Source organism: Populus euphratica, unplaced genomic scaffold, assembly GCF_000495115.2.
Source record: "Populus euphratica unplaced genomic scaffold, PopEup_1.0 scaffold104.1, whole genome shotgun sequence".
In the NCBI taxonomy this organism is placed as follows: Eukaryota; Viridiplantae; Streptophyta; class Magnoliopsida; order Malpighiales; family Salicaceae; genus Populus; species Populus euphratica.
In genome coordinates this window covers 430,537-453,449 of record NW_011499915.1, presented here as the reverse complement: position 1 = coordinate 453,449, position 22,913 = coordinate 430,537, and the positions used below count along the sequence as shown (strand labels likewise).

General features: G+C 28.9%; 1 protein-coding gene across 1 annotated transcript; it reads left to right on the top strand.

The window, feature by feature from the left end:
- Positions 1-9,640: 9,640 nt before the first annotated feature.
- ADC2 (arginine decarboxylase 2) lies at positions 9,641-12,570 on the top strand. Its single transcript, XM_011038923.1, has one exon. It carries the CDS (start codon positions 10,096-10,098, stop codon positions 12,289-12,291), a length of 2,196 nt encoding a protein of 731 aa, XP_011037225.1. The 5' UTR covers positions 9,641-10,095; the 3' UTR covers positions 12,292-12,570.
- Positions 12,571-22,913: the final 10,343 nt, after the last annotated feature.

The window sequence follows — 22,913 nt, the reverse complement described above, 5'->3', positions numbered from 1 at the left end:
TCTTAATATTAAATTTTTTCTGTTTAATTATCAGGCTTTCATGACACGGATCCCGAGTTTGATGGTTTAACCCAGTTAATTCAGATTTCTTTTCTTTTTCTTCATTAGTTTTTTCCTTCTTGTAGGTATTTTTCTCTTTGCTTTTTTCTTTTTAATTAATCTTTTTTAAAAAAAATTAGTTCATTAATATTAAATCTTTTTTTTATTTAGTTATCAGATTTTTATGATACGAATCACAAGTTTGATAAGTTAACTTGATTTGATGAGTTAACCCAATTGATTCTGATTTTTTTTTTCTCATTAATGTTTTTCTTTCTGTTGGTTTTTTTTAATGAATCTATTTAATTATCATACTTTTATGATAGGACCTTACAATCAAACCTACATCCAATGTTATTATGTCTGGTATTGCAACCAAAATCACTTAAACTTGAGTCATACATGTTTAATGTTATTATTAATATTATAAATATTACTCTTAAGTTAGATGTTGCAGTCAAACTCAAAACTCTTGGATATAACTTTGCAGAAAGACCTAATATTTTTAAATCTCAATTTTTATGATATTTTTATATAAAATAAATTTACTCGTAGCATCGCGCGGGTATGTAACTAGTTATCAACTAGACGGCGTGAAAACCTGTCGTATCCTTCACTCCGTCAACTATTTTTTATCATCTAAAAATGCTAATAACTGAGGAAAAAAGAAAGAGAAAATGAATCTAATTACCAATTCCAGGAATTCAAGAACTTGTATTTTCATAATTTTTATTCTGTAGTTGATTTTTCTTGGGAAAGAAGATGAGTTAGATAAATATGAATTTGAATCCTCCCACTCACTATTATCCGTAATTACCAAAAATAAGTTAATGTCACTATTATCTATAATTACCAAAAATAAGTTCATGAAGGATCTGGCCACTTAGCATATTAAGAATATTTTTGATATTGCGGTAGTTTTTATGATTATAATTTGAAAAAAAATTATTTTATAAAAAGTATCTTTTAGTTAAGATTGGTTTGATATTTATATATATTTGGTTAAAACTTTTGTTGAAATTGAGGTTGAATAAAAAGTAGTTTAATGTTTTTAGTTAGAAATATTTTTCAAATTGAGGTTATAAAATAATTAAAAAAGATATATATTAACATTGATGGTTTTTAATTTAAATATCATAAATTTAACTACTATTATTATATCAATCAATAAATAATATTTTTATATTAAATATTTTTTATTGTTCTATTAACCTATCTAAAATTTCATTATGTACGAAATTCATCCAATAAAAACTATAGTTTCTATAGTTTTTTTAATGTGCAACAAAATTAGGTAAAATATCATCAGAAACAAAATTAAAATTATGATCAAATTTTATAAATACTATATCATTATATGATCTCTTTCTAATCTATACAGTGTTATTAAATAATATTAAATACTAACTTTTTTATTAAAAAATTAGATTTTTTTTACTAGATCTAGTCCGACCGAAATAATAAAGAATAAAATTTTAACTCGGATCTGGTCTGGCTGGACAGTGGAAAACATCTCCACTATCTCTAAATAGAGTACAAAGTGAATATTCATTCTCTACTGTTTATTTTTGTAAAAGTGGACATTGAAAAGTAAATTAAATTCATTCTCCGCTATTTATATTTACAAAAGTGAATAGTTACACATGAAGGTCGGCGAGAATCAGTATGGAACTGTTATCAACTGAATTGCGTTTAAAACACAAAATATGATAGGTCCTTCATATAATAAATCATGTTTTTTTCGACTACCAAACATTTGTTTTTACGTGATTTTTTTCAAAAGCATAAGCAATCATGAAAATAAACATGGTTAAAATGATTAAGGATAGTTTGTTTATATAAAAATGTATTTTTGAAGAATAGTTTTTTAGCTTTTCAATGTCATGTAACCTTAAAAAAAGTTTTTTTTTATGGGATTCGAGGAAACCTTACCCCTCGGAAAGCGTATTTTATTGGCTCAGGTGAGTGAGTAAAACTCCTGCTTTTTCCGGACTCTTATAAGAGGTGCATGCCCTAACTTGAACTCGAGACCTGCTATGCAGATCTTAAATTCTTTGTCATCACGCAACGCTCCATGGGGACCTTAAAAAAGTTGATTATGATGAAAACACTTTTAAGTAAAAAAAAAAAAAGCTCTATGAAAAATAAAATATTTTTTAAATTTATTTTACAAAATACTTTTTGGAACTTTTTTTTTTAAATAAACAAGGTGAAATAGCTAATTATCTTGTCATTAATAAAATTTATTTTATTTAAAATAGTTTGAGGATGAATTTTTGTTTTTCAATTTTATTATCCCTAAACTTTTTTATCTTTAGTTTTATAATTTTTGTTTTTCAATTTTATTATCCCTAAGCTTTTTTATCTTTAGTTTTATATTTTTTATTTATTTATTTCATTTAAAATAATATATTAAAATATTTTATTAAATTTATCATCCTTCATTTTTTTATTTGTCAGAATTATTTCTCATCTCTTTACTAACTTGAAAAAAATAAAATTTTAATAAATTACTTTTTAATTTATTCTTCATCATATAACTAAACACTAAAATTTATTTTACAACTTGTTTTTATAATATTATTAAATATTAAATAATAATTTATTTTTTTATAAAAAATACTTTATAGTAAATAAATACGCGAGCTTTCCTTTTATGGCGATTGATTGCAATATCACCACGCGTCAATTTCTTATGAAATACCTTTTGATTTTGATATACTTTTCACAAAAATGTTATCGATTAATTATGCCCAACAAGATTCCAGAATCTAAAATAAAAAGCATCCGACACGGACGTGGCAAAACCACGACTCTAGATGAAAATCCTCAACTCCAAGAAACTTCCTGCAAGTTTCCTCTGAGGTCCGAAACCGCACGCATACGAATTTATCGTGGTATCTAAACTTACTCCAATTTATCGCCCGAAACGAGACCTGACCATGGGTCCCTAGGCCACGCGGCAACCCGACGCTGATTAATCGCTCCTAAGGGAATCAAATCTCTAGACGTTATAGATGGACCAGTCGTCCTCCCTGAAAAAATCCTCAAGGAAGGAAAACGGAAGAAACGTTTCTGTTGTGGTTTTATTTTTCCAAATAAATTATTTTTTTTTCGAGGATCAAATATTGCTAAGGAGTAAGAGTTGATGGGATTGGACTTTGACCGTTGATGCGTTCAAACATTGCAAGAGAACACGCGCCCTTATTAATTGTCAAGACTATTAATTATTTAGCTTTTAAATGCTTGAAACTTAAACAAGCATTACTTTAAATTAAATTATTTAGCTTTTAAAACAAAGCGGGTGTCCTCCTTTAAAAATACTTAATTATTTTAACAAAATAGACATATACTAAGAATACTAGTGTTTTATGCAATTTAATTTCAAAGTACTTATCTTGGTTTTTTATAATAAAAATAAATTTATTCTCATCAATTATTTTAACAAATTAGACATGTAACAAGAATACTAGTGGTTTATATAAATTTAATTTCAAAATGAATTCTTTTTAATATTGTTGATCATATTGATTTTTTTTTTAAATTACAAGAATATATGTAAACTCCTAGTTAAAGTTTTTTGAAATATTAAAATTTCAACCTAAATATAGAATAAGTTAAATTAAATTAAATATATTGAATTTAATTACAATGGATGAAATTAAAATAAATAAAAAGAGAATATAACACGGATTGTCAGAAAAAAAAAGGTAGGGATACAATGAAATAACTAAGCAATATAGGGTTAATATGTAAATATCAATAGATTTAAATACAAATACCACATTTTTTTCTCTATAAAGCTAGTAATAAAAGAGAATAGAGAGGGGATAATATTTCTCAATTTCCTTCGCTAAAATTGAGTGGAAATATTATAAATTAAAGGGTTTAAATAAGATCTCGGCTAAGTAGTTAGGAAACAACATCAAAGCAATAATCTAAAGAGAATGAATGAAGGAAATTTGGGGATTTATAGAGAGAAGGGAGCCAACCAAGAGAAAAATATAAGAAGTGTTAAAAAACTTTGATAGGTTGAGAATCAAAGCTCATTTTATCACCGGGTAGAGAGTTTTAGACTCGATTATACAAGTTAAATTAAATACAATTAAGAATTAATATCTAAATTGTAAATTCTAGATTAGAGTTCATGAGAAAATTTAAGGAAGATGAGAAATTTGCTTGGTTTGATGTAATTGAGATGGAAATGGACAAAAACAACATATAATAAAAAAAAATTAAGAAAAATTCCTAGTATTGTTGAAGGTGATGGTATTAGCTATAAAGGGAAAAAATAAAAAAATAAAAAATAAGACGATGTATGAATGATGTTTGGTTGTACTTATTATAATATGTGTTAAGATGCGCGGAATGAATTGAAAAGAAATAGAAATCTTGTGTTTAATTTGTAATGAAAGGATTAGTTATGATTTGAATTATGAACATTGTAATTTTGTAGGGAATTGTAGAATTTTTATGTAATGTTAAAGTATAATGAAGGGATGTTAAAAAAAGAAAATATTTTCAATGAGAGAGTTTTGGTTAATTTTGATCATTTCAAGTAGGATGTGAGAAATATTTTTTGATTGTTAGGGTGTTATGTTTAATAATGTTATAAGATATGTGAAGGACAAATACTTGTTTTGAATGGTGAAAAAAGGAATGAAAGTACTTTGTTATATGTTAAAAGCAAAAATTAAGAAACTAGAGAGCTTCATCACCAAACTTTCAATTGAGTTTAGGCCTTGAAAATTAAAAAGAAAAACTTTTAACAACCCTTAATCTTCCGACCAGAATCTCAAACAAGAACAAAATAATTTAGCTAAGATTAAGTAATTTTTTGCAATTAATCAAAAATCTAATAGAATTTACTCTATAATTTTAGATATCAAATTAATGATTTTTCTTCCACATTTTTCAATTATCAAGTTTCACATTCCTTTTATCATCTAGGACTTTTTTCTTTTATCGCAATACCATTTCTCAATCACACATACATTTATAAATTTAAACAGTTCAATATAATATGTCATTCATGAACGCAATCAATGAATTATTTTACCAATTACAATTAAATTATGTTACATAATTAAAAAGTTTTACAAATAGGGACAGTTAAAGAAATAATAATTGAATTAGGTATATAATTAAAGAAGAACTCATAATTAAAATTATAATACAACATAAAAAAACTTTTGATAAATTATTAATGCGTTAAATTCTAAATTTCTATCACATAACAAAATAATAAGCCCATTCATTATAAAATGACACTCAACAAAATATAAAAAAACTAATTTACTACTCATCTGGATATAGAAATGTACCTAGAAATTTATTTAATACAATAATTCAACTAAACAAGTAAAATGGAAAATCAATAAATTCTTTCTTTCTTAATTTTTTTTTAAATTGTTTATAAAATCATTAAATTAATTCATTCATCTAGCATTATATTTCATTTAAATCTTTGATGTGATACTTCATAAAATTCCAAGCATAAGTTTTCAAACAAGAAAGAGTAATTCTTTAATATTGTAATCAATCAAAAATATGATTCTTCTCAACGCTAATTAACCAGGGTATTAATTCCACTAATAAGTGATTAGTTTCTCAACCCCCCATTAAACAGGGCATTAATTCCATTAATCTGAAAATTTATTCAACAAATTATTTATTTATTAGGACACTAATCTCAATAACCAGAAAATTAGTTCAATGTTTCGCCCATTCATCCCGACACTAATCTTAATAACTAGAAAATTAGTTTAATGATTTGTTTGTTCATCAAAGCACTCATTCTATTACTTCAAGAATTAGTTCAATGTTTTAATCATTTATTAGGGCACTATTCATTAACAACAAAATTAGTTCTTCATTACACCCCTTCACTAGGACACTAATTTTATTAATTTAGGAATTAGTTCAACACATCATGTATTTTATTTCCTCAACTAAACAATATAATATTTGCTAATTGATTTACCATAATTTATCAAATAACAATACATATTGACCAATAATAAATTAAAGACACTAAATATTTACCTGATGATTGAGCTCGTGCTAAAGTTCTCTGTTGTGATGTTGGTCTGGCAGCTTCTTCTACATCAACAGGAGCATTAAATCATTTCTTTTATTTTGATATATAAAAAAATTACAATTTTTTTACTTTCGATTCAAGTTCTCAATTAGATCAATATCAAATTTTTTAACTTATAGCATAAACAATAATTTTATTATAGCCAAGTTTCTTTTCTCATATACAACAAACATAATTTCTTTCTCACTTAACCGTCTCAATTAAATTTATTCATTTACATCAAACTTTAACTATTATCATTTATTCTACTTTTCATATTAACATAATCAATAAATGAAATCTTTCAATTTATTATTACATTTGTTGAAATTAGAATAAAAAAGGAAACATGAAGATTCGTTCTTTTCTTTGGAAATTTTCTTTTTTCCATTCATCAGTTAATATTTTTTTTATTTTAATCAAACTCAATTTCATCAATCATGTCAATATTCCTAATATTTCATTTTCTTGCCCTTTTTTGGCCCAAACATTTAGGAAATAGGAAAAGGGTTTGATTTTCTTCCTATTCTTTAAATTCCTATATTTTAAACTTATTCATCGATTAAGTAAAAAATATATCTTTTTTAATTTTATTTGTTATAGGCCAAAAATTAAACTAAAGAAAAACATAAAAATTTCATGTTTTATTCAATCTTTAACATTAATTTCATCTATTTTCTATACAATTCCATCATCTCATCAAAATTCCCATTTTTTTATTTAGCTAAAAATTCCTTCTTCAAGAACACCTTAGATTTTGCTTCAATTACAATAATTTCTTATTTTCTCTACTTACTTCAATAATCTTAACATGATTTCATAATCAATTTCAATTTTCTCTAAAATTAACCAAGAATCCTAATTTTAGTTTCACAATGTTTAATTAATTTAGAGCATGTAGCCTTCAAGAATCTTATTTAAAAGTATTTAAAAGTTTTATCGAACCTTAGAGCATGTAGCCTTCAAGAATCTTATTTAAAAGTTTTATCGAACCTCATTGAAAGTCAAAATTTTAACTTTTTCAAATTGAAGAATTCTCTAGCTTTGATTTTTCCTCTTTTTTTACTGCATGCTTTCCCTTCTCTTTTGAAAAATCAAGTTTTTTTTCTTTTCTCTCTCACACACATATAACTAGGTCCCTTAATGATAACTTTTATAATTTTTAGGTAAATTTTCTTAAATCTTAACACCTATTTATACTAAATTTTACCCAAGCTATTTTAAATTTCACTAAGTTACATGCTGGCACTTTTAGTTTCTCGCAATTCACTTTCATTTAAATTTTATTCATGTTTCTATGTTTTTTTAATACTTGCACAAAATATTTTATTTGAAATTCTTGAATCTACTATCATTTTAATAATTTAATTTATCATTTCCCCATTTTATTTGAAATTCTTGAATCTACTATCGTTTTAATTTTTCATAATCTTTTCTTTTATTATTATCAAGAATTTTACATTGGGGTTTACAAGACTGAAATAAGTTTCTTTATAAAAGTTATAGTAAAGGATGTTATCTTTTCAACGAGACTGACGTTGTTTCTTTTGGAGTTATAAAACTTTAAATATGGGTTAAAAACTAAGAGAAGGTTAGATTAAATCTTGCTGGATAATTTTTAAATGTTGCAATAACTTTGTAATTTTGAATATGTTAATGGTAGAATTGAGTTTTTTCCTCTTCAGTAAAATTATGGCCTTGTATCTTAGCTTGAAGAAGGAATAAACTATGCACGAAACCAAATTTTATAATTTTAGATATAGCTGCAATAGTGATCAATGTTCTCGAGTAATTAACTAAAGTTAAGTTGGCTAAGAGTAATGAACTTTAAAATTTGTTTAGAATTGCTTTTAATGTAAGATTTAAATGATGGAAATTATAAAAATAAAATTATTAATATGAATTAAATGGTTAATAATGATTAGCTTAAGTGATGGAATCATGTCAAGTCATTTAAGCTAAGAATAAAATGATTGTTTATGGAGTTAAATTTTAAAATAAATTAACGATTGAATAATAAATGATATTGTTCCGACTAAAACAAGAGAGGTCAAATGACCTATTCAGCAACATGAGACCATTTCACACATTTAGACATTGAATAGGTTCTTGGCATCTTAAAACCAAAGTATTATTTAAATTGTGATTGCAATTTCCTTTAAATATAAATTAATGTTATTTGATAAATATTAAATTATCAGAGAAACTATTGGTTAAAAAGCAATTGAAAAAATTAGTTATCTTGGTAAATGAGACTAGTGCCTTGATTAATAGGCAATTAAAAAAACTAGTTATCTTAATTAATAAGACTGATATCTTGATTAATGAGCAACTAGAGATAATAGTTTATTAATTAATAAAATACCCTGATTAATTGAATTAGTGCCCTATCTAATGAAGACCTACCTAATGTAGAATTGAAAAAACTAGTTAATGTGGTAATAGACAAATGCCCAATCTGGGCTAGAAATGATATTTATATGTCCTTAAATTATGTTTATATATATATATATATTTTCAACTACTTGTAGGGTCATGTCAAATATCAAAACTTGTATTTATAATTTTTTTATCAAATGATTTAATGGAAAAAAATGAATATTTTGCATTGTAAAGTAATTTTGTATTAAAAATATGTATGAAACTAAATTAAATATAAATGATGTATCTAGAATAGTTTTCTTTTAAAAACAACATGCATGTAATTAAGTTATACTCATTTTTAGATTTGTTTTGTTTTAAAATAAACATGTGTCTTGATTTATAATATAATTATATTAATTATCTTATTATTCATTAGACTTTTTGAATAATACAATATTTAATTTATTTAAATAAATATTAAAAAAAAGAATTTTTTTGTTATAACCAAGTTCAATATAAATAAGAAAGTCTCATATGGTAAAATAATGTTGAATTTATTATTTATAGATTATAAAAATTATTAGAGTCGATAACTTGATATTAAAAAAATATAAGGATTTTTTATAGAAATATTTTTTCCCACGCTTTCAATAATATAATATACACACAAATAATGTACAAATAAATTGAGATTGTTACAATAATTGATAAATTTTTTTATACAAATATGCATACTTATATATACACTTACTTGTTAAGTTAAAATGCTAGTAATTATGTATTATGTAATAAATAAAGTATATTTTTGATAATTTATGATCTTTCCCAATCATTTTATATTTAAAAACACAACATTAAAACTTAATTAAAAACTATTTATCAGCATCAAATGTTTATAAGCATAATGCAATTATCAAATATCAAACATTATTTAATTATCCTTTCTCGTAGCAAAACAATAAACAATACAGCACATCGGATCCGAAATTACTATTCCCTTTCTTTTCTTCCCTCCAGCGTCACAAATAATTCGAATGGTAGTTTGACGAGGAGAAAAACCCGAGAAATTGAAAAGATATTTGAAAAGGCCCAAGACCCTGGCCCACAAGCCCACTAGCCTCCCTGCCGATCCCCCCCTATATAATCGACCTCAACCGCTCATGCAATTCTCGCCACTTCCACCTTCGTGTCTTCCTCCATCTCTTCTTCCTCTGCAACCCTAAATCCTTCGCTTCCCTTCCCATTCTTCCTCCTCTAAAAACAAAAGCCCAGATCTGCATGGTGTGGTCTCTCTTGAGCTCTTAGATTTGGTGTTTCTTGCATTTGTTTAAGAATCTTAAATCATCAAGTTGTTACCATCTTCTGAGTGGTGGGTCGGGATTAGAGAATCCAGTAGGGTTAAGAGAAGGAGGTGTTGTTACTGTTTCAATAGATCCCCTTACTGCTTCTTTTGAGGGGGTAGCCGGGGCCTCGCGCCTCGGCGGGTTTTAAAGCCCCCACCTATACAAAAATAGTGGAAATAACATCAACCAACAATTTCTTCTTAGTTCTAACAAACTTCTTCTTCTTCTTGTTCATTTCTTTGTTATAACAACAAATCTTTGCGGAAGAGGATGCCTGCCCTGGCTTGTTGCGTTGATGCTGCGCATGCGCCTCCCGGCTACGCTTTTCCTGCCGGGGATAGCTCTCTTCCGTTCCCGGTGCCATGTTCGCCGGGCGTACCTCTTTCAACAACCTCCACCCATACCGCCGCCGCCGCCTCTGAAAATTCCTCTGCTCATTGGTCACCTTCCCTCTCTGCCGCGCTTTACAAAATCGATGGCTGGGGTGCTCCGTATTTCTCTGTGAATTCCTCTGGTAATGTTTCCGCCCGTCCTTACGGAACGGACACGCTGCCTCACCAGGAGATTGATTTGCTAAAGATAGTGAAGAAAGTTTCGGATCCAAAATGGATCGGTGGGCTGGGGCTCCAGCTCCCAGTAATTGTTCGCTTGCCTGACGTGCTTAAAAACAGGCTCGAATCTCTGCAGTCAGCTTTTGATTTCGCAATCCAGTCTCAGGTCTACGAGGCTCATTACCAAGGTGTTTATCCTGTGAAATGTAACCAGGACCGGTTTGTTGTTGAAGATATTGTGAGATTCGGGTCTCGGTTCCGGTTCGGGTTGGAAGCTGGGTCGAAACCCGAGCTTCTCTTAGCTATGAGCTGTTTGTGCAAGGGAAACCCGGAAGCGCTCTTGATTTGTAATGGGTTCAAAGATGGAGAGTACATTTCTCTCGCGTTGATTGCGAGGAAACTCGCTTTGAATACAGTGATTGTGCTTGAACAAGAAGAAGAGATTGACCTGGTTATTGAACTGAGCAAGAAAATGTCTGTTAGGCCTGTGGTTGGTGTCCGAGCAAAGCTGAGGACAAAACATTCGGGTCATTTCGGGTCCACTTCAGGTGAGAAAGGGAAATTCGGGTTAACTACGACCCAGATTTTGCGTGTCGTGAAGAAGCTTGAACAAGCTGGAATGCTTGATTGCTTCCAGCTGCTGCATTTCCATATTGGATCTCAGATCCCCTCTACATCCTTGCTTGCTGATGGTGTAAGCGAGGCCGCGCAGATCTACTGTGAATTAGTCCGTCTTGGTGCTCGTATGCAAGTCATTGACATTGGAGGTGGGCTTGGTATCGATTATGACGGGTCTAAATCTGGTAATTCGGATCTTTCCGTGGCATATGGGCTTGATGAGTATGCTCTAGCTGTCGTGCAAGCTGTCAAGTTTGTCTGTGACCGTAAGAATGTTAAGCATCCAGTGATTTGCAGCGAAAGCGGGCGTGCTATTGTTTCTCACCACTCAATTTTGATATTTGAGGCTATATCTTCAAGCTCGACTAGTGCTGCGTCAATGACTTCGTATGAAATGCAGTATTATCTTGGCGGGCTTACTGAGGATGCTCTTGCTGATTACCGGAACTTAACTGCTTCAGCAATAAGAGGTGAGCATGAGGCCTGCTTGTTGTACGCTGATCAATTGAAACAAAGTTGCGTTGATCAGTTTAAAGAAGGAATTATTGGTATGGAACAATTAGCTGCTGTTGATGCATTGTGTGAATTGTTCTACAAAACCATTTGTGCATCTGATCCAGTTCGCACTTATCATGTGAATTTGTCCCTGTTTACTTCAATTCCTGATTTCTGGGGGATTGGACAGTTGTTTCCAATAGTCCCTATTCATCGACTTGATCAAAGGCCTGGCGCGAGAGGAATTTTGTCTGATCTAACATGTGATAGTGATGGGAAGATTGATAAGTTCATAGGTGGTGAGTCCAGCTTGCCACTTCATGAAATTGAAGGTGGTGGTGCCGGTGGTAATGGTGGGAAGTATTACTTGGGGATGTTTTTGGGCGGGGCTTATGAGGAGGCGCTCGGTGGAATTCACAACCTGTTCGGTGGCCCTAGCGTCGTGCGGGTTTCACAGAGTGATGGGCCACACAGCTTCTTAGTCACGCAAGCTGTGCCTGGCCCGTCATGTGGTGATGTCCTCCGAGTTATGCAGCACGAGCCTGAGCTCATGTTCGAGACCCTGAAGCACCGCGTCGAAGAATATTGTCACCATGATGAGGATAGCGATGATGGTGATAGCGATCATGGAATGGGAAGCATCGCTAGTTTAGCCAACAGCCTTGCTAGCTACTTCCATAACATGCCTTATCTGGTGGCTCCTTGTTCAGTTACTGCTATGAATAATAGTGGCTTCTACTACTGCAACGAGGATGATTACAATGCTGCTGCTGATACTTCTCGCTGCGAGGATGAGAAGTGATCCTGTGTCTGTGCTTGAGAGTAACATCCCCGTTAATGGTTGGTTTTCTGTTGGTGGTCGTCCTGTCAATTTTTAGTATCTTAACTTTTATTTCTGTCCATTTTTAATGTTCATCAAAGAGCAAAAGATGTAACGATCAGGACAGTATCTTTTGCATTTCCTTGTGAAAGAGGGGATGGAGTAACCGAATAATCTACCCTTTTGTAAATTCGGAAACTTGTCCCCTCCTTTTAGTAGACTTTCTTCAAGAGTTCTAGTGCAATAGTTCTGGCTTTTTTATTTTCCTTGTCATATTTCTTTCGAGTTACTGATGCTTGGCACGAAGTTAAGTTTTCAGTTAGGCTCAATTGAATGCATATTCATGCTCCCCAGAAACCCTAAAACCAAAGAGAATCAAAATTGAGGAAAATTTTCTTTCAATCTCCCACTCGCTCACCTCCCTCGCGTGAGCTTTCACCTTGCAACTTCACAGATCGAACCCAACACGCACAGAAAGAGAGAAGAAGCTCTATAGGGAATCTTTTTTTTTTTTTTTTTTTTTTAAAATGGGTGTACTTTCTGTTCTGTTTTGCTACTGACTCCCTGATCTCACGTAGGGCCTTTTCCTTCAACGTGGTTTTTATCTTATGTGGAAAAAAAAGAAGAAAATGGGGTCTGTCTTTTGATGAAAGGCAAGATTACACGATTCGGTGCTCATGTTTTGTGGGGTCTCATTGTCTTATTCTTTGTCTTGGGCCTCGACAGTTGATATGGAAATTAGACTCGAATTTTTAGCTGCAACGATGACTGTTTGTTATGTTGACGGACCAAACATTTCCTTGCTGGACAATCCTCAGATTCTAGTGACAACTTGTTTTCTTAGTTCAAACTGACGGCTTTGGCTATTGAAGTGGGGTTTCCCCCTGTGTGTTGGCTTTGTATTTGCTAGGAGTGAAAGTGCAAAGTGGAAGTGTGTGCTTGCCTACTTGGGCTCGCGGGTGTTCTTTCTTTCAAAGGAGTCGACTTTTTTTGACCACAATTTCGTGGGCTTCTGTACAGCCTCAATGACAACCTGTGGTCAAAAGTGCAAGAAGGGCGTGCTTACTGTATTATGAGTGAAGACTGGTGGTTGGTTGTGAGGCACTCAAATAGTGTGATGGATATTTTTCTATGAAAGGTGAGATAAAAACACAAGATCACATTACTCGGGAGATGTTTCTTCGAGTCTAATATATTCAACGAGATGGGAGAGGATAATAGAAACAAAAATAGTGTTGCTGCCAGTTTTTCTGGAGGTTGATTTGATGGTGTCTTTACTCTAAGAATAAGTCAAAGATCCACTTGATGCTCGTATAATTAATTAATTAATTAATTAGGTTTCTCATGTTGTGTGAGATATGAACTTCATCATTGACCTTGGAATCCTATGAAAAACTGAGAATCGGAGGATATAATGCACAGTAACCTTTTTTTTGTTCCTTGTTCTTTCCTCCTTTATTTTGGAACTGATTTGTTATTGTCAATTCAGGAATCTAGTAACAGGTAGTGGCATTCATAAAGAGGCTGATATCATGTCCAACGCTGTTTGTACATGCTTAGTGAAACCCGGAAGCACGAGTAATTGAGCATATGTTCTTGCGCAGGCGAATTTTTATGGTTCAGGTTCTCTTTTCTCCTACTTTTAGAGAGACGCGTCTCTTGAGCCTTAAGGTCTCGAAGCTGGGGAATTGTAGGGGAGGTGACATGCATCAATTTGGATTTGACATGCGTCAATTTTTTTTTCTTATCTTTGTTGTTAAGGAGAATAGAGCATCCCTGTTCACCAAAGATGTAGGAAAAGGGGACATTATGGGTAGAATAACAACTTTTCTTTGCTTTAGGGGTTATTATAGGCACCTTCTTATAAAAAAAGAAAGGACGAAACTAAAGAAAGAGGCATAAGTATTGTTCGTTGCTAAATAATCTTTCATGTCCAGGATGCATGATGTGCTCCCGGCTCCCCCAGCATTCGATTAGTACTACATTGTAGAATAAGCATCTTTAGTGCGGAAGATTACTTATGAGTTCCAACTGGATTGAAATCTTATCTTCGGTTGCTGGATGTAGGTTGACCTTCTTCTACTCCACAAGTCTCAGGATGCTTGCCGTGGGCAAATCATGAGGGGCTAGGACTGCAAAATCAAGCGTATACTTGGTGTAAAATAGCGTTATCTGTAGCGAAGACGATGTACATATTGGGATTCAAGGAATAACACAGTACTAGGTTGTTTTGGCTCAACTGCATTCAACATGTTCTGTGACTCTTGTAGGTTACTCAGAAGACTGCTGTGTCCCTATTACCTGGGACCAAATTTCTGTGTTGTTGCATGTGTATGACCAGCTCTCATGGGGTTGATTAATTTAGCGCTGTCTAATTAGCTCTTCGCTTGATCTTCTTATTGGTCCCCGTAGTATTGAACACATAAATGTATATAAATGCATGAGAAAACGAGGGATTCTATACGTAGAGCCAATTAGTCTGTCTTTTTATTAAAGAATCTGCAAGACTGATATGCTAGCTTTCAGGATTTTTTTTCTGATAACATTTTAACCTTGATGTCTGCCCAATGTCTTTCAGAGGATTTTCTGAAGTTACAACCTATGCAAATTCACTGGAGTAATCTTAAGAAATTCCATCAGACTATAGCAAGTCTTGTTGGGGGAAACATATGCGGTTGAATTTCATTTGAAATTTAATTCTTAATACTTAAAAAAATCTCAACATGAGAAATCTCTGGATTAAATTCAATTTAGAGGGTTATAAACACTCCACAAAGCATAACTATATATTTTCTTGGCATTGGTTAGCCCGCCATTTGAGTTAAAGATGCTGGCATCGAAAATTAAGCTACATGTGTTCTCAACTGAGCGGATCGAGTTCAATTCACGGGACATCAATGCCATGAAGAATAATAAAATGTCTCTATCTGTTATGTTTGGAATAAGAACAAAGCACAATATGTATTCACCTTTTTTTTTTTTCTGGTCGGTTTTTGAACTGTTGTGTCCAAGTCAGAGTCAATTTATTCTTCTCAAGAACACGAGCTCTTTCGAAAAAAGAGTAGGGAAATCTTTGCAGAGGCACAAATTGTATTCGGGTTTAGACAGACAGAATCGATGGGGTTAATGTGCTGATGCCGTGGATGACGAAGAACCATGCAGGTTGTTCTTGTGATTGTAATCGGTGAAGCGTTTATAATCTATGAATAGAGATTGATATGGTGATTATAGAAAACTTGCCCTTCAGATTCATCCGAAAAGTAATGTAATTTTACTGATGTGCAAGATAGTTCGAGAGTTTCTTTCACCCAAAAAAATAGAAGAATTGTTTACCAAGATGATTGGCTACTGTGACAATTGTTTCCTTCGGCTGCATTTTGAACGTTGTTCAAGTTGTTTTGTCTTGCTTTATTTGGGTGTTCGAGATTATAGAGAGTACAAGTTGTTTTGTCTTGCTTTATTTGGGTGATCGAGAGTAGATAGTGGTTGTTTTTTATTTATAAATATAACTAAAAATATTTTTAATATTTACGTATCAAAATAATATAAAAATATTAAAAAAATATTTTTTATTTTTTTTTAATTTATAAGGCAAAAATAAATTCACTTCCTCATGAGAAACGCTGAATTATGCCAAGGAGAGGAAACAAATGGTTATACCAGCTCACACGCCTTTGATTCCTTGAATGAACAGGTTTGAGTAAAAACAAGCATGCGCCATTGGATTTTAGAAGTGCCATGGTTATGTTGTCTTCAAGGTTGTCTAGAAAGGCACCAGCAGCAATTGTAAGAAGGTCAAATGTGGTTGACACTGTAAAGAGGATGCTGGTCATAGCTGCATTTGTGTTCACCTGCCCCGCGCTACATTTTCATTCCCTATTTTTGTACGTGCTCCCTTCTGTTGTTTTCTATCGGTCTTTCGGTGGTAAATCCTGGATTTTTTTGGGTGTTAATTAAGAGTGTGTTTATTTTTGTATTTAAAAAATATTTTTGAAAATTTTAAATTATTTTTAAATTAATATTTTTTATAATTTTTAATGTGTTAATAATATATTTTAAAAATAAAAATATTATTATAATATATTTTTAAATAAAAAATACTTAAAAAAATAATCACAACTATAATTTTAAACCCTATATAAACGTTAGTATAAACATTTTATACTGACAAATCAGGTTAAGAAAAAAAAAAACATTGAAACAAAAATGATTATAATTGTTTCATTAGCTATAAAATAAAAAAGAAGGGTTTTTATTGTAACTCTGTTTATAAATTACTGTTTATTGAAATAATATTTTATTTTGTTTATTTTGTTTTTATAATTATTATTTATTTTATTTTGTTTTTTAATATAAGATTTTTTTATGTAGTTATCACACTTTCATGACACGAATTACAAACCTGCCCCGCGCTACATTTTCATTCCCTATTTTTGTACGTGCTCCCTTCTGTTGTTTTCTATCGGTCTTTCGGTGGTAAATCCTGGATTTTTTTGGGTGTTAATTAAGAGTGTGTTTATTTTTGTATTTAAAAAATATTTTTGAAAATTTTAAATTATTTTTAAATTAATATTTTTTATAATTTTTAATGTGTTAATAATATATTCATGATTTATTTTATTTATTTTTTATTATGTTATCCTAGTTTGATAATCCAAGAATAGTGCTTAACGAGTTAATTTGAGTTGACTCAGATTGTTTTTTGTGTATTTTATTTAATTGATTTTATTTAATTTTATCATTTAATATTAAGTCGGTTAAGAATTGAGTTTCGTAATTTATTTTGATTTATTTTTTATGAGAATATTTTGGCCTCACGATTAAAGTTATGAGTTTTGATATTTTAACCCTGATTAAATCATGTTGTTATTTTATTTTATTTTATTTTTATGAGGTTATATTAGTCTCATGACTAGGGTTACGATTCCTTCAACATTGACCTTGTTTTTATTGGGTTGTCCTCATCTAACAACTCAGGTCGTGAGTTTGACGAGTTAACCCAATTGACTCATTCTCTCTCTCTCTCTCTCTCTCTCTCTCTCTCTTTTAATTGACTTTTTTTCTCCATTTCATCAATTTAATATTTTGTTTGATTGAGAATTAGATTTCATGATTTATTTCAGTTTGTTTTTCATTAGATTATCATATTCTTATGATATGAGAATAGTGCTTAACAGTTAACTCGAGTTGACTTGATTTTTTTTTTATATAATTTTTTTAATTAAAATTTTTACAAATTTCATCATTCAATATTGGATCTGACATGTACGAATGAGAATTGATTTTTATAATTTATTTTAAATTTTTCTATGGGTTATATCAGCCTCAAAACCAAAGTGACGGACTTGACTGGTTAACTTGGATTAAATCAGATAATTTTTTTATTTTTTTCTATAAGATTATCTTGTTCTGATAACTCGGGTCATAGGTTTGATTAATTGACTCAATTTGTTTTTTTAATTAATTTTATTTTTAATCTCATTATTTAATATTGGGTTAGTTGGGGATTGAAATTCATAATTTGTTTCGAATTACTTTTCATAGGGTTATCTCGATTTTATGATCCGGGTTGCAAGTTTGACATGTCAACTTAGGTAATTTTTAAGTTATTTTTTAATTTTTTTTTTAAATTTATCCTTTAATATTGGATTGATTAAAAATTAGATTTTATATTTTATTTTAATTTGCTTTCTATAGAGTTAATGTAGTCTCATAACCTGGGTTACAAATTTGAGATGTTAACCTGGATTGTTACAGGTTAATTCAATATATTATTATTTTAATATTAATAAAAAAATATCATCTTGAAATTTTATTTAGTTAAATTTTATTTTTATATTTTAAAATGACATTGATACAAAATTTTCAACTCTTCTTCTTTTCCACATTCTTTTCTTAATTATCTACAACTTCGAATAAGTTTTTATAGAGTTTAGTTTGTTAAACGAGATGACATGCTCGCGCTCTGCCACGGGTTTATAAAACAAATACACTTGATATTGTTATAATTGTGAACCAACATTATATAAGTTATAGAAACTAAAGGTATGATGAAGTAAATATTTCATGACTAAAAAAAATGTCATATTGGTGATAAAAAACTTAGAGACTGAACAAAATAATTTGTTGCAATCCATGGTGTTTTGTGAGAAAAGATATATTACTTTCCCTACTTGATTTAACTTTTTTGTTAATAAAAATTAAAAATAATTACAAAGCTAAATTCTCTACCAACTTAATATTAAAAAAAACATCAAAGATATTTTTGGAAGGAAAAAAACCCATGGGGAAAAATATTGTAGCAATTGACAATGTTTAGTGTAGAAAACTACAGTGTTTTGTCTAATAAAATGAAATAAAAAAATATTAAGAGAAATACTATAATAATCCACAATATTTTATGAGAAAAACTACAATGCTTTCCCCATATGGTTTAACTTTATTATAATTATAATTTTTAACCATCTTAATATTCAAGAAAAAAAATCAACAAAGATAATTTTGAAAAAAATCATACAGGAAAACACTGCAATAATTCACAGTATTTAAAAAAAAATTACAAATCTAAATTCTTAATCAGCACACCATTAAAAAAAAATCAACAGAGATAATTTTAGAAAAAAACACAAAAAAAAGAAAAAAATCATGTTAGAAACACTGTAGTAATTCACAGTGTTTTGTGATAAAGTTACAATACTTCCTCACATGATTTAACCTTATTTGTAATGATTTGTAATTATAATTTTTAAACAGTTCAATATTAAAAAAAATAAAATTAAAAAAGATAATTTTAAAAAAATTATAAGAAAAAAAACCATATACTGAGACACTCATAATATTTTGTGAGGAAAGGTACAATGTTTTCCCCACATGATTAACCTTTATTATAAAGTTAAATTCTAACCAACTCAATAAGAAAAAAAATAAAATTGACGAAAATAGTTTTGGAAAAAAATATTACAAAAAAATAAAAACATAAAAGAAATTGGAAAAAAACCATGTGGAGAAAAACTGTATTAATCCATAGTTTTTGTGAGGAAAAATTTGTATTTACTTGTAATTGCAATTCTTAGCCAACTTAATATTTAAAAAATAAAATTGACAAAGATAATTTTAGAAAAAAATATAACAAAACAGATAAAAACCATGTAGGAAAAAAACACTATAACAATCCATAGTAATTTGCAAGGAAAGTTATAGTGGTTTCCTCATATATTATAACTGTAATTTTTAACCAGCTCAATATTAAAAAATAAAATAAAAAAACATAATTTCAGAGAAAATCATAAAAAACAAAAAAAACCATGCGGAGAAACACTGTAGCAATGAACAATGTTTAAAAAAAATTATAAAACTAAATTCTCAATAAGCTCAATATTAAAAAAAATCAACAAATATAATTTTTTTTTTTAAAAAAAAAAAACTATATGGGAAAACATTGCTGAAATTCATAGTATTTTAAAGGAAAAAAGTTACAAAGTGAAATTTTTAAACAGTTCAATATTTAAAAAGTAAAATCAACAAAAAAATTTTAAAAAAATAAATGAAAAAAAAAGAAAACAGAGGAAAGTTGAAAAAAAAAGTAATTTTGGAAAAAAATAAAAAGAAGAAAAAAAATAAAAAAGAGGAAAGTTGAAAAAAAGTGAAAAAAAACAAAAAAAAAATGCACTATGAATTACTCTTATAATCCACAGTTTATTTAGGTGTGGAAAAACAATAATTTTCTCATATTATTTAGTTATATACGAGATGACATGTCCGTGCGCTACCGCGGACTTATAAAACAAATGTACGTCATAATGTTATAATTGTAAACTAGTGCTAGATAAGTAATAGAAACTAAAAGTATGATGAAACAAATATTTCATGACAGTAAAAAAAGGTTGTGTTGGTGATCAAAAACTTAGAAACCGATTAAAATAATTTGTAGCAATCCACATTGTTTTGTGAGGAAAGATACAGTGCTTTCGCCACATGATTTAATTTTTATGTTAATAAAAAATAAAAAATATTACAAAGCTAAGTTCTCAATTACAAAGCCTAAACTTAATATTAAAAAAAAAACCAACAAATATAATTATGGAAGGAAAAAAAGCCATAAGAAAAAACGTTGTAGTAATTGACAATGTTTTGTGAGAAAAATTACAGTGCTTTCCCCAATAAAATAAAATAAAAAACCATTTAGCAAAATATTGTAGCAATTTACAATGTTTTGTGAGAAAAATTACAATGTTTTTTTCATATGATTTAATTTTATTGTAATTATAATCCTTAACCAACTCAATATTTTTAAAAAATAAAATGGACAAAGATAATTTTAAAAAAAAATTATAAAAAAAAATTATATGGAAAAACACTGCAACAATTCGCAGTTTTTTAAAGAAAAAACATTTGAAAGCTAAATTCTTAACATCTCAATATTAAAAAATAAAATGAAAAAGATAATTTTAAAAAATAAAAAACAAAAAAAAGAAAAAAAAATCATATTGAAAACACTGTAGCAATTCACAGTGTTTTGTGATGAAAATTACAATGTTTCCCCGTATGATTTAACTTTATTTGTAATGACTTCTAATTATAATTTTCAAATAGCTCAATATTAAAAAAATAAAATTAACAAAGATAATTTTAAAAAAATTATAAGAAAAAAACAATATGGAGAGATACTATAGCAATCCACAATGTTTTGTAAGGAAAGTTACAGTATTTTTCTAACATGATTAAGTTTTATTACAAATTTAAATTATAACCAACTTAATATTAAAAAAATAAAATGATTGAAAATAATGTTGGGAAAAAATATTACAAAAAGTGAAAACACAAAAGAAACTGGAAAAAAATAATATGAGGAAAAACTGTATCAATCCATAGTATTTTGTGAGGAAAAACTTGATAATTTAGAAAATAAAATTTACAAAGATAATTTTAGAAAAAAATATAACAAAACAGAAAAAAACTATATGGAAAAAAAATGTTGTAGCAATCCACAATAATTTGCGAGGAAAGTCACAATACTTTTGTCACATATTGTAACTGTAATTTTTAACCAGTTTAATATTAAAAAATAAAATAAAAAAGATAATTTCAGAGAAAATTATAAAAAAAATATGAAAAGAAACATTGTAGCAATCAATAATGTTTTAAAGAAAAAAATTATAAAACTAAAATATTAAAAAAAATCGATAAATATAATTTTGTAAAATAAAAAATAAAAAACTATGTGAGAAAACACCATAAAAATTCACAGTATTTTAAAGAAAAAAATTTATAAAGCTAAATTTTTAATCAGCTCAATATTTAAAAAGTAAAATCAAGAAAAATAAATTTGGAAAAAAAATAAATGAAAAGAAAAAAGGAAAACAAAGGGAAGTTGAAAAAAAAAAGGAAAGTGATTTTGGAAAAAAAGGGAAAAAAAAAGAAAGTTGAAGAAAAAAATTAAAAAAAAATACTGTGAATTACTGTGATAATCCACAATAATTTTAGTGTGGGGGAACAATGATTCCCCTACACCATTTAAAGTAAAATCAATAAAAATAATTTTTTTTAAAAACAAATAAAAAAAATAGAGGAAAGGTTTTTTTAAAAAAAGAAAAGTGATTTTGGGAAAAAAAAGAAAAAAAAGGAAATTTGGGGAAAAAATAAAAAAATAAAAAAAATATATAAAAAAGGAAATAGTAATCCCGAATAATTTTAGTGTGAGGAAATAGTAATTCTGCATACCATTTAAAGTAAAATCAATAAAAAAAATAAAAAAAATAAAAAAGAAAAACAAAGGAAAGTTGGAAAAGAAAGGAAAGTGATTTTGAAAAAAAAAAAGTTAGGAAAAAAAAAATTATGAATTGCTGTTTTAATCCATGATGATTTTAGTATGAAACAACAGTGATTTTCCTTCTTCGTTTAAAATATTTTATAATATAAATACAATGATAATGGCGTGAAACTTATTAAAGAATGTTTTTTTTTTTCGTTTTCTTTTTCAACGATTTAAGATAAGAGAGACGGAAAGATGAAGACCCCGGGCACCGGCGATGATGAACTGGCTGAAAATTTGTGATGCCGACATTCATTTTGTTTTGTTTGATACTCGCTTTTTATGATTATTGTGTTGATAATTATTGTCTATGTATAATCTCTAGAAGATAAGAAAGCAACTCCATTTTGTGATACCAATTATGCCCTCCGTAACCACCAAAGAACTTTCATTTATCCTTCGTTGGACATTCATACATTTTTGAGAAATGACCAAAGGGAATGTCCACGTTTCTTCAGCCAGTTCACCTGGCTCGGTGTTGCTGTCTTTTTTATTTTATTACACCGATTTATTTCAAATCAATTTTAATATTTCAAGGCTAAATTATCGTCTTTTTAGAGATTTTAGTTTTTTTAATTTTAATTTTATATTGTTTTGATATGTTAATATTAAAAATAAATTGAAAAAAATTAAAAATATTTTAATATATTTTTAAATAAACAATATTTTAAAAAATAAGACAATAAAGAACCAGACAAAGTCCGACGACAGGAACATGCTCGTCGCAGACAACGACGTGGCGTTAGCATTACGCACAGAAGAGCATCTGTCTTTTCACCTCGTAAAAAAAAAA

Coding starts and splice junctions, on each gene's coding strand:
- ADC2 (XM_011038923.1), top strand. CDS start 10,096: ATGCCTGCCCTGGCTTGTTGCGTTGATGCTGCGCATGCGCCTCCCGGC.